Source organism: Nelumbo lutea, chromosome 5 (assembly GCF_056320005.1).
Source record: "Nelumbo lutea isolate HS-2025 chromosome 5, American lotus-T2T, whole genome shotgun sequence".
Taxonomy (NCBI): domain Eukaryota; kingdom Viridiplantae; phylum Streptophyta; class Magnoliopsida; order Proteales; family Nelumbonaceae; genus Nelumbo; species Nelumbo lutea.
In genome coordinates this window covers 13,292,401-13,308,648 of record NC_142688.1, presented here as the reverse complement: position 1 = coordinate 13,308,648, position 16,248 = coordinate 13,292,401, and the positions used below count along the sequence as shown (strand labels likewise).

The 16,248-nt window shown below is 37.2% G+C and overlaps 1 protein-coding gene across 7 annotated transcripts; it reads right to left on the bottom strand.

Annotated features, from left to right (window-relative positions):
• Positions 1-2,939: 2,939 nt before the first annotated feature.
• On the bottom strand, positions 2,940-15,750 carry LOC148850437 (Thioredoxin superfamily protein). Of its 7 annotated transcripts, XR_016099801.1 has the most exons (4): positions 15,166-15,546; positions 9,415-10,413; positions 5,236-5,413; positions 2,940-3,045 (listed from the first exon to the last, which is right to left on the bottom strand). XR_016099801.1 is itself a non-coding variant. In XM_088947463.1 (3 exons), exons 1-3 carry the CDS (start codon positions 15,643-15,645, stop codon positions 3,017-3,019), a joined length of 687 nt encoding a protein of 228 aa, XP_088803589.1. In that variant the 5' UTR covers positions 15,646-15,750; the 3' UTR covers positions 2,940-3,016. The 7 variants fall into 7 exon arrangements, 6 of the variants coding, with proteins under 6 accessions (XP_088803589.1, XP_088803584.1, XP_088803588.1 ...); XM_088947463.1 differs by lacking the exon at positions 9,415-10,413 and having other exon boundaries at positions 15,166-15,750; XM_088947458.1 differs by lacking the exon at positions 9,415-10,413 and having other exon boundaries at positions 2,940-3,072; positions 5,236-5,431; positions 15,166-15,718.
• Between the last annotated feature and the right edge of the window lie 498 nt (positions 15,751-16,248).

The following is a 16,248-nucleotide window of genomic DNA, read 5'->3' as shown; positions in this document are numbered from 1 at the left end:
TTACAAAAAATGAGGGGTTTTTCTCTTGTTTTCTTTTCTTTTCTTTTCATTTATTTTTTATAGTTTGTCTATTTTCTAGACGCCCAATCACCAATTCGCCATTGCCACTGCTTACGAAAAAGAAGAAAAAAAATCACCATTACCACCAGCAGCAACCTCTGGACTACTTATTAGACTGTTATTTTTTTCTGGGTTTCTGCGCACCATGATCATCGTCAGCATCATCCCACCAGTTAGGCGTTACTGAACCTAGAAATTAGTACATTGTTTTGTTATTAGAGAAACTAGTAAATTGCATTAATGGCTTGTTATCTTGAGTTGCAGAACCTGTTACTTATCAGTGTTTGTTTTTACTTTTTACATAAAAGGCAATTAAGACATCGCAGAGCCTGGAGTCGTTTGATAACAGCTGAAACGACTAAACTGATTACTCATTAGTCATTGCTTGCTTTGTATTGTAGACTTGCGGAGATGTAGTGAATATAAGATGCTTAATGACTGAGGCTGAAATTGGAGTGAACACCGTACCCTTAGGTCATTTGGTTGGTTCAGCCACTTAAAAGCTGCAAGAAAAAACACTTAACCAGAAATCCAAGTTTAAGGGTGGAGAATTGTGGGGTCGCCCTGTAAATTTTAAGCGTTTAAAAACTGAAAAAGTTCCTAGACTAGGCTAGACATGACACGTTACTGAGAGTGTGAGATAAAAGAGTAAATTCACTAAAGATTCTTTTAACCAAAAGAGGGGGATTGAGTCGATTGACCATTGAATGGATTAACGTTTCGTTCCCAAAATACAACAAAGTTTTGCCCCCCAACCAGTAAGGGCTACGCCTACGCCACAAGGCCCGTAACCTCTGTATTCTGCGAATCTGTAATGGGTAATAAATAAATAAAATAAATAACAACCAACCGCAGTCCGCATCATAACAGCTGCTGTGGCCTTGTCTTGGTTTTAACGTACGCTTCTGGCACATAATGCCACAAGTGCAGATATAGATTAGAGGCAAATAAACAAATGGTGCCCACTAACTCTACCTATATGCTCGTATTGTCATTCTTTCTGTTATTGTGGTTGATTTTAATATTTTTACAAAAATAAAACTGATTGTTGGACATGGAGTAATGGATGGATTCATGGGATATGGTATTAATGCTTAAATGACTAAAATAGCCTCCAACCAGGGCTGCTCACGTGGTTCTAGGCATCTTTCCCATGTGACATGCGCAGCTTTTGTCGGGTAAACTGCGGCCCTTAAAATCTCCAATCAATTATCAGTCCTCCACCATCTTCACCTTCACCACGGTTGCGCTTCCCGAGTCCCGATGCCGGAGTCCGGACTTTCATTACCTTCCAAGTTCTAATCTCACTCTCAATTTCAATTTTCTAGTCTGTGCCCAGTTTTCTTAAACCATGATGGGTGGTGTTCGGCTTAATTTGTTTTTGGTTTATTGCCTTGGTGTGGGTCCTATACAAGTTTGACCTGTTGGACCCTTTAAGCGAGATTCATCATTGGGCCTTTCCACCAAGGTGTTGATGGGATTTGTATTTTTCTTTTCTTTTTTCCTTTGTGTTGAACTCTTAAATTACCTCTTTCTTTACTGTCTTCATCTATTTAACTGGTTGCTTGTGGACCACTTCTAGTTGTAAGTTGTAACTGAATCTGAATGTGCAGCACCGGTCCCAGTCCGAAGTTGATCGAACTTTGGGTTACAATAAAAAGTCCAAAAGAAATGGTTCCAACGGATTAAATTCGTTTTCTCTTTTAAGACTTATAAATCTAGTTTAAATGAGTGCCTGGAGCGATAAAGCTGAATGTCAACTGTGGTACTGCGAAATCTGGAGCTGATATTAATTTCAGTATAACAACCGAGAATGCAATATATATGTTCGACCTACCCAAAAAATAAAATACTGCTAACTCTTGCTGATTCTCTTAGGATTCATTTTGTTTGCAGTTTGAATTGGAATTGAAATGGTCTATTCCCATATTCCGTTTGGTTCATACAAAGAGTGAATGAAAAATGAAATCAGCAGAAATAGGATTTCATTCCAAAGCAAAGGGCTGGGAATGACCAATCCCGCAAACAAGATTTTCATTAACCCATTACAGCAGGATTGGGAATTGGATTCCAATTCCGCTCAACCAAACAGTTGAAATCGGAATAACCCATCAAATTCCAATTCGAAACCCTTATTCCCTCAACCAATTGGGGCCTTGCTGTTGAAAGTTCAGCAACGCTGGAAGGCCTAAAAATGGCTGTCTTTATTATTGAGTACGATGCTCGAATTCTTCTAAACCAACCTCCTGTTAGCGGAATCCATTAACCCACCTTGAAGCCTAGTTGCCAACCTGTACCGGGAGGTCAAGGACTACTACTTGGTCCACTACTACTCCATTCTTATACAAACTGTAACGACCACCATTGTACGTGACAGCCATTCAAACACATTGAGGAGAAGATATAAGCATTAAGTATTCAAATAATCGCACATTTTCTGTGAGGGTCAGGGGTTCAACCAGAATGAGCATATAACACTGGGTTGGTTTTCATTTGAACTGGTGTAGACCTATTTATCTAATTAATGGGAGGTTAGATATCAAAAGAAAGTTTATGGTAAGAAAAATGAAAACCAGTTCAAATGAAACACATGCAATGGCACATTGCTAAAATCACTCTTAAGGTTCAGTTTGGAGGGAGTACAAATACAAATATATAGAGTACAAAACCTTATATTTTGCATATATTTGCACTGTGCATATTTGTATTTATGCTCTCCCCAACTGAGCCTAAGGCTCCATTTGGAAGGAGTACAAATGCAAATATGTAGAGTGCAAAATCTTATATTTTGTATAGATTTGTACGGTACATATTAGTATTTGTACTCCTTCCAAAGTGAGCCTATTGCAGAACATCTGAGCATTACTAGAAGTAAGATGTGAAACCACTGAAAAAGAGCACTGGTATTGCATTTACAATATAAATTGGAGCAATCAACGCATAACATCATTTATCTTTATCTTTTGTCGTGGTGCCATGTATTTCCTGAATCAACAGATTCGTAATCAAAGCCTGCACAAGGAAAACAATGCAAAGCACACAGAAAGCCTGCACAAGGAAAACAATGCAAAGCACACAGATTCTGATACGAACTCAGAAAATAGGTAGCCAGACGTGCACTATGATGCACCGTTGGATTCCATTGGTCCTCCACTCCGGATAAGAATTCTAAATCATAATGGCTGCCATAGACTAGTGGTCCTACGTGTCTGGGCTGCATTCAGGATAGGGATGATCATTTATTATATGGCCCTGCTCCTCCCCGGCTTTCTCAGCCCACAAATTTCCAGACTTGGACAGCCATATTTCTGTCAAGGACCCGCATCAAGTCCGCACACAATGAGGGCCAGGCTTGGGCCAAGCAAGCCTTAGGCCCAGCCTGAAAATTATCGTACATGCATTTTTTTGGTAATATTGTAGTATCTTACATACATGTTAAAATATTTTACCAATTATATACCTTTATAAATGTAGTATGTATGATACGTATATATGGTACTATATATTATTATATACATAATACCTTCTTAAATCTGTTTTTATGTAAAACATAAAGTTAAGTTAAATTTTAAGCCCGGGTGTCCAGCCTAGCTCGTATGTATGACAAGTGTCAAGTGTCAGGCAGGCGCCCGGGGGGAGGTTTGGGTTCTACAAATCCTCAAAACCTAGAAAACAAGGATAGAGGAGGCCAAAAGTTAGGAAACATGATTAAAAGGGCTAAAATAGAAATGAAACTTAAATAAATTTAAAGGGAATTTTGAAAGCATAAGGGGGGCCACGGCTCCCCTCCGCCACCCCCTTGAATCCGCCCCTGCCTATAATTCAAATTCGATAATAGAATCCTTTTCTCCAACAATGGATTCCAGCAAGATGATGAAATCCCATCAACCTAAATAACACCCCTAGACAATATATATATATATATATATATATATATATATATATATATATATATATATATATATATATATATATATATGTACGGGTCTTTACTAGGTCAACAGTATTTTACCAAACTTTGGACCGGACCCAAAAAATCATGACTGATAGTTTACTAGGTCAACTGCATGTTGAAAACATTAGCCCTAGCATCATAAGCCTAGACATGAAGTTCAACTTTCAGGGGCCCTAAACAGCTAGACCGCAAGACCCATTACGTTAGTTTGAATGGGATTTTACCATTTTAGAATGTTAAAAGCCAAATTGTGATTTTTCGGATGCTATCGCCTACCAAGCAGGTCCATTTTTTCCGTCATCCACTTTTTCTCCGTGCCTCCCGCTAAACAAGTGAACCCACCTTACCTCTTCTCTCTTACTTATTTGTAGGGGTGTCCATGGTATGGTTGGGTTGGCCGTTTTTTTGTAAACCGAATCGGTGGTATCAGTTTTTTTTATTTAGCCAAGCCAAAACCAAACCGGTACCACCGGTTAACCGATCCACCAGTTTCGGTTTTTGACCAGTTTGATTCTTCGGTTTTTTATATTTATAATATATTATATAAACATATGTATAATATTATATTATAAATAATAAATGATATTTAATATATTTTAAAAATATATAATATATTTGTAAATAGATCATTATAAATATAATATAAGTATATATTTATATATAAAGAACATATATTTATATAAAATACATAGAAAATATGACATTAAAAATATTTATAAAATATACATATAAAATATATATACCAGTCGGTTCGGTTCACCATCGGTTTTTTATAAGTTAACCAAAAACTAAACTGGTCCTTCAGTTTTTCAAAAATTCCGAACCAAAACCGAACCAACCGGTTTGGTTAACAGCATTTTGCGGTTCAGTTTTCTCGATTCGGTTTGGTTTTTCGATTTTTCATGGACTACTTATTTGATCACAATAAGATTTAAGCTAAATAGACTGAACACCACATTGACTCCAGAGTCTATCCAAACCAAGGATTGTGAGCAAAAGGTACCAAAAGGACTACATATTAAAACAGGACGAAACTGTTGTAGACCATAGAGGATCATGCAACTTCGGAGGACAATGGTCGAATAGCAAGAGGGGTCAAATTTGTGATAAAGCTTGGGACAAGCAGGCAACCAAACTAAAATAAACAAAGCGCGTTGTGATGGAAAGAATTTTCAAAGGATGCAAATTCACAAGAAGTTAAAAACTTTTTTTGGGTTTACCAGTAGCAGAAAGTGTAACATCGCCTTGATTTTTCCGAGGCCGCTTCATTTTGAGAAGATGAGAGAGACCAGCAACTACATGTAGCCGACTGGTTGGAACACCAGTCTTAGCTAATGCTCTCCCATATTTGTCCAAGAGCACAAAGCAAGGGACGTATCTGATGTCATAATAAAGAAGCTGCATATATGGAAAGAACTATTAAAAACAGTCAGTTATATTTTCGTAATTGACTTATGTGTGTGCAAACAGTTTGAAATAAGAGATCATTCTTGCACTTGGCACTTGATCAGCTTACATGCATTTTTAAATACTACCAAAACATTACGTCTTTAAGCAATCAGAGGGAAGTTATAAATTAGACTAGCATACCATATTATACATGGGTGAAGGGGTGCAACGGCAAAACCAACATAAGCCTGATGTTTTACACGTGTAATTTTTTATTCTTGTACATAAAGGTGTATATATGCATTAATTTTTGTATACTGGTATTCTTATACGATGAGGAATGTTGAATGAGGATGATGATGATAATGTGTTCATTGTAAAATATTACTAGAATTTCACAAAAAAAAAAAGTAAAATATTACTAGAAGTCTATAACATGCATATATAATATTGTTTGTAAATTTGGTAGGTAAAGCTACAACCTGAACCCAACTTGAACAACCTGATTTTGGTTTGGGGTTGAGAACTATGGGTTGAAGATCGGGTTGCATTTGGGGGTAGCCAGGTAGGGGTGGGTAGGGTTGAGGTTTTAACACATTTGGGTTGGGTTAAGGTTGATCTCAAGTCTCAACATCAGCCAACTCAGCCCCAATTGCACTAGAAGAGAACTAATCTGAACAGTTTGAAACCAGAAGAAAATGAAGAAGAGAAACTTCTCATTCATCAAAAAACAAGCTACTAATAGTAGCTTACAAGAGCTTATATACAAAACGAAGAGAGAGAAAACTAACAGAAAGAATAAGAAACTTTGTAACTAACATTGCCACATCATCATGAAATGCCAGCTAACTAAAACTAACTAATTCTCTAACTCACTTAGAATAAATAACTAACTAAATGAGCTACACTAAAATTACAGCAGTTGTACATCCCCCCCTCAAGTTGGAGTAGGATTGAGCTCAATCATGCCCAACTTGGACAGTAGCTTGAAAAACTGAGGGCCTGAAAGAGATTTAGTGAATAAATCTGCCAACTGCTGATGTGTAGAGATGTGTTGAGGAAAAACCAATCCAGCCTTGAATTTTTCACGCACCAAGTGGCAGTCAATCTCAAGGTGCTTGGTTCTTTCATGAAAAACAGGGTTTGCCACTATGTGAAGTGCAGCCTGATTATCACACCACAAGTTTATAGGAAGTAGAAGTGGGATGTGAAAATCATTGAGAATATAAGTGCACCATTGAATTTCACACACTGTGGAGGCAAGATTCCTGTACTCAGCCTCTGCAACAGACCTTGAGACTGTGGTTTGTTTCTTGGTTTTCCAAGAAACCAATGTTGAACCAATATAAACACAATAACCAGTCAAGGAATGTTTGGAATCAGGGCATGAAGCCCAATATGCATCACAATAAGCTTCAAATTTCAATGAATTATCAACAGAGTAAAATAATCCTTTAACTGGAGAACCTTTCAGGTACTTAAGGACATTTAAGGCAGCATTCCAATGATCCATGGTTGAGGCAGCAACAAATTGATTGTTGAACTCCAAAAGCAATATATGGTCTTGTAAAATTCAAATACAGCAACCTCTCCACCAATCTTCTGTATTTATCAGGATCAGACAACAAAGCATTGGATTTATTGAAAAGTTTAAGACCTTTAGGCAATGGGGTGGCTAAGAAGGATTGATCTGACTTTCTGATAAAAAGGCAATGACCATGAGAAATTTGAACAAAGCCATAACCCTTTAACTTTGAGCAAAATTTTGAATTCCACTGGCTGGATGCTTGCTTAAGCCCATACAAAGACCTTTTAAGCCTGCACACTTCACCCTGTTTCGCCTTCGTATATTCTTCTGGTGGAGTCATATAGACTTCTTCATCAATATAGCCATGTAAAAAGGCATTATTGATGTCAAGCTGATGGATAGGCCACTATTTAGCAGTTGCAATCACCATAAAAATTCTGGCAGTAACTATCTTTGCAACAGGTGAAAAGCTGTCAAAATAGTCAACCCCCTCCACTTGATTATAACCCTTAGCTACAAGCCTAGCTTTGTATCTTTCCACACTCCCATCCGGATTTAATTTGACCTTATATACCCACTTTGAGCCTATAGCCTTTTTTCCAGCAGGTAATGCAGTCAATTCCCATGTTTCATTTTGTTCTAAGGTAGCCAACTCCTTATTCATTGCATCAACCCATTCCTTCTGGCCACTAGCTTGTTTATAGGATTTAGGTTCTTGAAATTGAGATACATTGCCCAAAAATTGCATACATGCATGAGAAAAAACATAATTGGATGTATATGGATATGTGAGAAGTGTATAAGGGGAAGGGTTCAAACACTGTGACTGAGAAGTAATAGCAGCAGGAGATGATGGATTTGTAAAGCTAAAATTTGTGACAAAGTCATTCAACCAAGCAGGTTTTGATTTTGTCCTAGTACTTTGTCTTTTAGGAATTGAGGATGATGTAGGTAAAGAATCAAGGTTGACTCTCTAGGTTAGGTTGAATGTCATCTTGTAATGCAGTGGAAGGGTCATTAGAAGGAATAGGATCTGGAGTGCAATTTTCAATATAAGAAATAGGATCATCAAATGGTAAAGGCAATGGAACATCAAGAGGTTTAGGATTATAATCAGCAAATGGAAAAGTTGTTTCATGAAAATTACATCTCTAGATGTAAAAATTTGATGAGTAGAAATGTCATACAGCTTGTAAGCCTTTTGTCCAAGTTCAAAGCCAATGAAAATGCATTTAAGGGCTCTTGAATCAAATTTGTCTTTGTGAGGTCTTGTATTGGTTGTAAAACACAAACAACCAAAACATTTTAAATTGTCATAGTTTGGAAGAGTGTTATACAGAAACTCATAAGGTGTTTTCCACTGCAAAACAGAAAAAGGCAACCTATTCACTATATATGTAGCCATAAGCAAGGCATGACCCCAAAATTTCCTAGGTAGGTGTGCTTGATATAACAAGGATCTAGCAATTTGAATGAGTTGTTTGCGTTTTTTCTCCACAACACCATTCTGTTGTGGAGTGTAAACACAACATCTCTGATGTAAGATGCCTAATTCACCAAGAAATGTTTTAAACTCATGATTTAAGAATTATGAACCATTGTCTGACCTGAGGATTTTGACTCTTGTAGCAAATTGGTTTTCCACCATTCGAATGAACCTGTTAAGAATGGTAATTGTCTGGGATTTATGTGCCATTAAGAAAGTCCATGTGGCCCTGCTATAATCATCCACTATTGTGAGCATAAAGTGTGCTCCAGCAATAAATGGATGCTTATAAGGACCCCACAGATCAATATGCAAAAGATAAAAGATATGGGAAGCTTGAATGGAGCTAGTTGGAAAAGGAAGTATGGTTTGTTTAGATTGAGGACACAAGGTGGAAAAATATCTAATTTTGTTTGAGCCATGAAATGCAAATGTTTCAAAGCATTAACAGAAGCATGACCCAATCTTTTATGCCAAAGGAACAATGAAGACACTGCTTTATTATTATTTGAAACAGAATCAATACAAGGAGTATTCAGCTTTGGCACAACATGTGCATTAGCTTTATTACAGAAATGAGGTGTTTCAATGGAAAAACTAGACTTATCAAGCACATACAAGGTTCCTATCAATCTACCAACAGCTATCTTCTTCTCAGTCCTTAGGTCCGACAACAAGCAATGTGTAGGATAAAAGATAACTTTAATGTTAGAAGTTTTAGCAAGTTTACTTACAGACAGAAGGATAAGAGTAAAACTAGGTAGGTATAAGGCATCTTTCAATGTTAAAGAAGAATGTAAATGAATCTCTCCGATTGATTTTACTAGTTTTATGGTTCCATCAGGTAGGCAAACTGGACTTTTGTGTAAAGGTGTTTTAGATTTTTGTAAAAAGGGTAATATTGCACATGATTTGAGGCACCTGTATCAACAATCCAAACCCCATGTCCATATAAATCAAGTGTGTTCAAAGCAAAAGTAAGAGCAAAATTCGTACCTGCATAATCTTCATAATGAGCAAGGCTAGCATGGTTACTGTTGACAATCATCTTCCCTTTGAGTAGCTTTGCAAACTCTTGCTGAATGAAGCTGGATAATTGTTCTGTATCTTTCTCAGTCTTCTTGTCAGTCAGCAAATCAAGTGCTGACTCGGTAGAATTAGCTGCATTAGCTCTCTCAGCTGCTCTCTGATCCTTCAAGGTTTTATACGAATCAGGATAGCCATGTATTTTGAAGCAAGTCTCCCTCGTGTGCCCATTCCTGTTGCAATGATCACAAAACTGGCTTTCCTTTTCTTTCTTGCTAAAATCAGACTTCTTGTAACTTCCTCTCCTTGCACCTGGCTTTGGTGCATCTTTCTTGTAGTTCAGATTTCCCTGAGGTTTTGCAAATAAGGTTGTGCTCTCATTATTATCAGTAAATGTCATCTGAACTGCTCTCTGTTTCTCTACCTTCTGTAGCATAGAATATGCTTTGTTAACAGATGATAATGGCTCCATGAGAAGAATATGGTCCTTTGCATTGCCAAAACTATCATTAAGCCCCATCAAAAACTGCATTAGCCTATTTGATGCAGTAATATCTGACACTAACTTTGTTGCACCACATTCACAATGAGGAATAGGTTGTAGGCAGTTCAATTCATCCCAAAACCTTTTCAATTTTGTATAATACTGAGCCACAGACATGTTGTTTTGAGAGATTGAGCTTATTTCTCTCTGCAACCGATAAAGCATTGGACCATTGCTCTCTCCATATCTTTCCTACAACTCATCCCATAATTCTTTGGCATATCCAGAATATAAGAAAGCCTCAGCAATTTCTTTCGACATTGAGTTCAAAATCCATCAAATCACCATGCCATTCACTCTATTCCATTGTTTATATAGAGGTGATTCCTTTTCAGGTTTCTCATAACTTCCAATAATGAACCCTAGTTTAACCATTGCTTCAAGTGCAATCATCATCGATTTACTCCAGGTTAGGAAATTATTACCTATCAATGGAGTAGAGACCAAAATCATCCCTGGATGATCAGAACTTTGCAAGTAAAGAGGATCTCCATTGTTAAGATCATTCGACAAATCTCTGTTCTCTCCATTGATCACTTGATCCAATCTAGGAGAATCTCCTTGATTCTCAACCATTATCGAGTCTTCAAGCTCAAGAGTAACAATCGATTCAATCAAAATTCAAGAGTATCCACAGCACCAGATCTTGATGCTCTGATACCATGAACAGTTCGAAACCAGAAGAAAATGAAGAAGAGAAACTTCTCATTCATCAAAAAACCAGCTACTAATAGTAGCTTACATGAGCTTATATACAAAACGAAGAGAGAGAAAACTAACAGAAAGAATAACAAACTTTGTAACTAACATTGCCACCTCATCATGAAATGCCAGCTCACTAAAACTAACTAACTAATTCTCTAACTCACTTAACAGAATAAATAACTAACTAAATGAGCTACACTAAAATTACAGCAGCTGTACATGGCTTCACCTTCAATCTCAAATCTACTAAGAAAGAAAAAAGTGAGAATTGTCGCAATGGCTCATCCACCTAGGTACTAGGTCATATGGTAATTGTTTTTAACTTTCCATTTCTCAAACTTCATGTCATATAATAAACAGTTGTTTTCCACCAATAGAACCAAGGCACACTAGCTTAAATGCTTCATAGAAACCAAGCCATTGTATATGATCCTCCTGGATGTGATAACCACAAATAGACAATTGAACCACCAATACAGATTAGAAAAAACAATTCAACCACCAACAATTTATTTCATAAGCACCAAAACAATTGTTGCCCACAACTTAACAACTGAGTTTTAGTAAACAGATGCATGTGCATAATAACTTGTTCCTTCAACACGACATATTTCATGAACCAATTTTATCATTACTGTTTTAGTGAGTGTCAGACACTTCACATTAGTATGATTTTGCATGTCTATCTCTATCATACTTCTGATTTATACCATTTAAAAGTGTTTGACAGCATCACTAAATGGATGAACCATTATGTCCCAACTCCCAACAGCCATCAACATATGAAGTATCCAACTTGGTGGATCAATTTGATATCAGTGTTTGTCAAATCCAGAAGGGGCAAAATAAACTATTGCTTGATAATGACTCAAGGTTTCGTAAATAATTCTCAAAGTGATTAAACAACAACTACCATGAAAGCAATTTGCTTTCTCTTGAAGTCAGATACTAAAGCTCCTAGACTGCAAACCAAATGTCTAATCTAAACATGAGTGGGGTTTCTTCACAATCTGTGCATTATTTGCTTATGGAGTTATTATTAAATTTGTGTCTGCATATTTTATGTGTATGGTAATGGCAGTGTTTTAAAAGCAAAAGGCGCAAAGGCCATTTTGCGCTTGAGGCGCAAGGCACAAGGCGAGGCGTGCGCCTTTTTGAGGCAAGGCGCACAATTAAAAATTAAAAAAAAAAAAACTAAAAAATCAAAAAAATATAAACTTAAGTTTAAAATAAATGTTTTAAAAAACCTATTATCTAAAATTAAAATACATAAACATAATATGTAAAGCATATTCAAATGAGAATTTAAAAATGAAATCAAACATATAAAACATTTTCAAGCATATATAACCCACAATCTCTTTTTTTCTCAATTACATCAAGTAGCTAATGTGACATATTACATTCCTAATTCTACAAGCTGCCTTTGTGCCATTCCTCTCGAGGCAAGCCCAAACAAGTCCATGTTAGGGTCTTGAATTCTTAGCTTTCACACAAAAAGATAATGATTTTATAGTTTTAATTGCTTTTAAAAAGATGTTTTATTAAGATGAATGAATGGACAGCTTCGAGAACCCCCTATTTGGTAATGTTGTCCATTCATTCATCCTAATAAAATATCTTCTTAAAAGCCATTAAAACTATAAAATCATTATCTTTTGTGTGAAAACTAAGAATTTAAGACCCTAACATGGACTTGTTTGGGCTGGCCTCGAGGGGCGTGGCACAAGGGTATGGGGATCCGGGGGTGTAGCCCCCGGCCCCACTAGACTCAAAAAAAGGAAAACCGTCAAATTTTCAAAAGGTGCATGCTTGGGCTAAGGTGCAAGACGCACTAGGCGCATGCCTAGGCGCACCTAGGACTTGGGCGAGGCGCCTATCCTAAAATGCACCTCGCATGTGCACCTAGGCGTGCCTTTTAAATCAGTGGGTAATGGTAAACATACAGCTTCAAAAAAGACATAATCCTTGCCACTGTACTTTATCAGCTTACATGCAACTATACCAGACAAGTTATGTGATTTGTGTCAGGCAAATTGTGCAATTATATCAGCATCACATCATCTTATTTTGTCACTTACTGTTGACGACTCAAACACTGACAACAGAGGGAATAGCCAATATCAGTTACTATTCCCCCTCAGTCTCATAGAAGTAAGTTCATCCCTCACCCTGAACAAAAATAATGATATGATTAGTTCATTCCAGACTTCCCTGATTGAATGGTGCAGCACTCTAACCTGTCTGCATCAATTGTTTCTGGTATTTATTGCATTTCCAAGTTAGACACCAAGCCTACCTATGAGGTAGTTCCTGGATCAGTCGGTCCAAGTGTCTAATCTTCACATAGGCCTTGAAACATTTCTAGCAAATCACCAAATTTTCTCTAGGGCATCTATAGGGCAAACCCAACTTCCACTTGCAAAGCCTACTTTGTTCTAATACCTATGAAAACTATATCAACTTCAGCCCTTGCAAGATGCCTATACTGCTATTTTAACATTCAAATTTAACTTACAGTCTAGATCCCCTGTGGCTACAGACCAGAACCATAATAAGAATTTTTACCCTTCTTTAGAAAAAATGGTTCAAATTGTCTTAACAGGATAAGCTCAAAAGGGACCAGTACATAATGACAAGAGAGGAAGGCACTAAAAGAAAACACCTGTTCAAAAAATGGTAGATGGAACTTATGATTTTCTCATTACATAATCAAGTATAAACTGTCAAGTGTTTAACCTGTTAGATGTTGTCAATCATCAGCCTAGTGTCTATCTATATGCATATGCGTCTCTGTGTGTGTGTCGTGTGGTCATTAATTGGACTTGACAGTGCTACTAACAATGGTTGCAAGTGTAGTCAGTTGGAGCCATTTGAACAAAGTTCGTATTTCAGTAAGCCAAAATTACAGTTGACATCATGAGAATCTTGAAATGTTAAAATTACATATGGCAGTGCTTCATGAATGTTTATTGAGTTATATATGCCAACACTATTAGCAAATGAAAATCCCGAAATGTTAATACTATGTATGGTAACTGACACATGGTACTTGAATGATGAAATGTTTGCACTCCTTGGGTATGCAAATAAGTGTGTGGGATCAGCAAGATGAGTCATGAACAGGTGTGCAATCATTCCTCCTTCTGTACTTTGAAAATGTCCAGTATTTTCAAAATCATCAGATTTTTTTTTTATCAATACAAAAAAAAAAAATCAGCAGGATTTTGTAACATATTTCTTTATATCGACGCCAGAAAACAAAACAGAACAGCATACAATTAAGTGAAATTGAAGTACAAAAAATTGAAAAGGTATTGGAATCAAATGAAAATACTAGTTATTAATCCAAGACTTTTTCTATTCTGTACTCACAAAAGATAAGTAGTTTCTTATCATTCTCAGTAACAAGGGATTACCAATTATGAACAGTATAGCCTGCACCTACAATACACCGTAAACAGTATAATCTAGGTATGCTGAACAAACCATGAGATCTTTCATTATCTGCCAAAAAAAAAAGATCTTGATGATCTAATAAAGTTTAAAAATTAAAATAAGCCATGAGATCTAACAATCAGAATATCTATAAACATGGATAAGACCAAGTTAGTTAAATCACTTCTGGGGCGTTTGCTAATGTGACCCCCTCCCCAACCATCACCATCAAAATAGAATCCAAAAACTAAATCAGGCATCATTGATACATTTTCATTTGTCAAGATGATCGAACACTTTTCTGCTTTTACAATTCCATGGGTCATAAGGGTCATGCCACCACTTTGAGATGCTGAGATGGATCTTTAATATGAAGTCTTGCTGTGCTAGTAGGGCAGTGCCATAAGCAATGCTAATAACAGCATGTGCCTGGTTGTCACCAAATACCCCCTCCCCCCCAAACGTTGCGAGATTGAGCTTCAAAATTGTCGGTAAAGCATGCTAATCACATATAAAAAAAATAAAATAAATCCAGATAACCAACCAAAAAACTGAACAAGCAACTGAAATTTCTAACAGACGTATAATACTAAGTTGACGTATTCTCCACTTCTACTGTAGACCACGGTAACCCATTCATGGCATGCTAATTTCATATTTGTTTAAGGATGGAGGATTATTACGTTGCTGCGTTTGTTTCTCCGTAAAAATGGACGTAAATGTATTCAGGTTGGCGTATTTTAGCTATTACTTCTGCACCTTTATGAAAACTTTGTTTTTTTACCCTTTCTAGTTTGTTTTGATGTAAATGGCAATGAAAATAAAGTTCCCGTTGTGAGAGACTAAAAGGAACGAAAAACATAGCTCGAATATATCAGCCTGAGATATCTTCCCCCCATTTTACGTTGAAAATAACGAACGCTAAGAAACCAATTTCCAACCTGTCTGAGTTAAAATCCTAGATCAGGAAGTGGAGAAATCCAAATTCACTACACGTATTTAGATGAAAGAATTCGTGTGAAAAGTATACAAACCTCAGGTAACCATTTCTCATTCTCGGCGTCCGCCATGACGATGTTGAGCCAATCTGAATTTTTCTTCTCCATCTCCATAACAAGATTAAGCAAAGAATTGCAGAGCCTGCACTTGGAGGAGTAGAATTCAATAACTGTCGCCTCTTTCCCACTTACTAGCGCCAAAGCTAGGGCACGATGCTCCGATTCTCCTTGTTCTTCGGGAGATAGTACCTTCTTCCTTGCCGTCGGCGTCGAGCTGGTCTTATTCTCATTGATTTCAACATCTAACTGGTTGGGCTTGAAGGAACTGAGCGAGGGATATATGTTTCTGGAAGCTGAATGGAACAGATTGATGGCGAGAGACCCAAGGTTTTGCAGTGAGTTGAAGAGCCAAGGAACGTCCAAGCTACATGTGTTAGGGATTTTAGGGTTCTGGGGATGGATGTCCCATGGCCATTTCAAGCAGAACAGAGGATGTTTTGGAGGGATTCCTGTCATGTGCCGATGTGCGCCTTTTTTCTTGTGCTGGTAATCTCACCTGGACAACCCAGTTTCTCACTTCTGTATCTATAGCCCAACGCTATTCCCGAACAGCTACATCCGGTCCGAATGTCAAACTGTGGTATTCGAATCCGATTCAACCTATATCATGCTGGGCCTGGGTTTTGAGTCCACGGCCCGGCATGGCATGACACGGCCCAGCCAGTAGTCCGGTATGGCACGGCCCATCTCGTAGCCTGACCCGGTTCGGCCCATATATATTATTTATATATATATCTATATATTTTATATAAAATATAATTATATAATATATTAATAAAATAAATGTTTTTTTATTTTTATTATACTAATTTATTTAATTATTGTATATATAAGCAATTTTATACACAAAATTCATGTAAAATTAAAATTTTAAGTTTTTTATCAATTTTAAATAAATAGCTTTGGCATGATGCACGGCCCGACCTGGCCCAAGGCTCGGCCCATGGGTCCGCACGGGCCTAGGCCATGAGCCATACCGGGCCGACCCCCAAAATTTTCACCGGGGAGAGCAGCATTACCCACTTTACACCTCTAGTTATTTGTGTTTGAGAGATCAAT

Bases quoted from the DNA above. Each gene is read 5' to 3' on its own strand.
- LOC148850437 (XM_088947461.1), bottom strand. From the start codon at position 10,153: ATGCTTTATCGGTTGCAGAGAGAAATAAGCTCAATCTCTCAAAACAAC.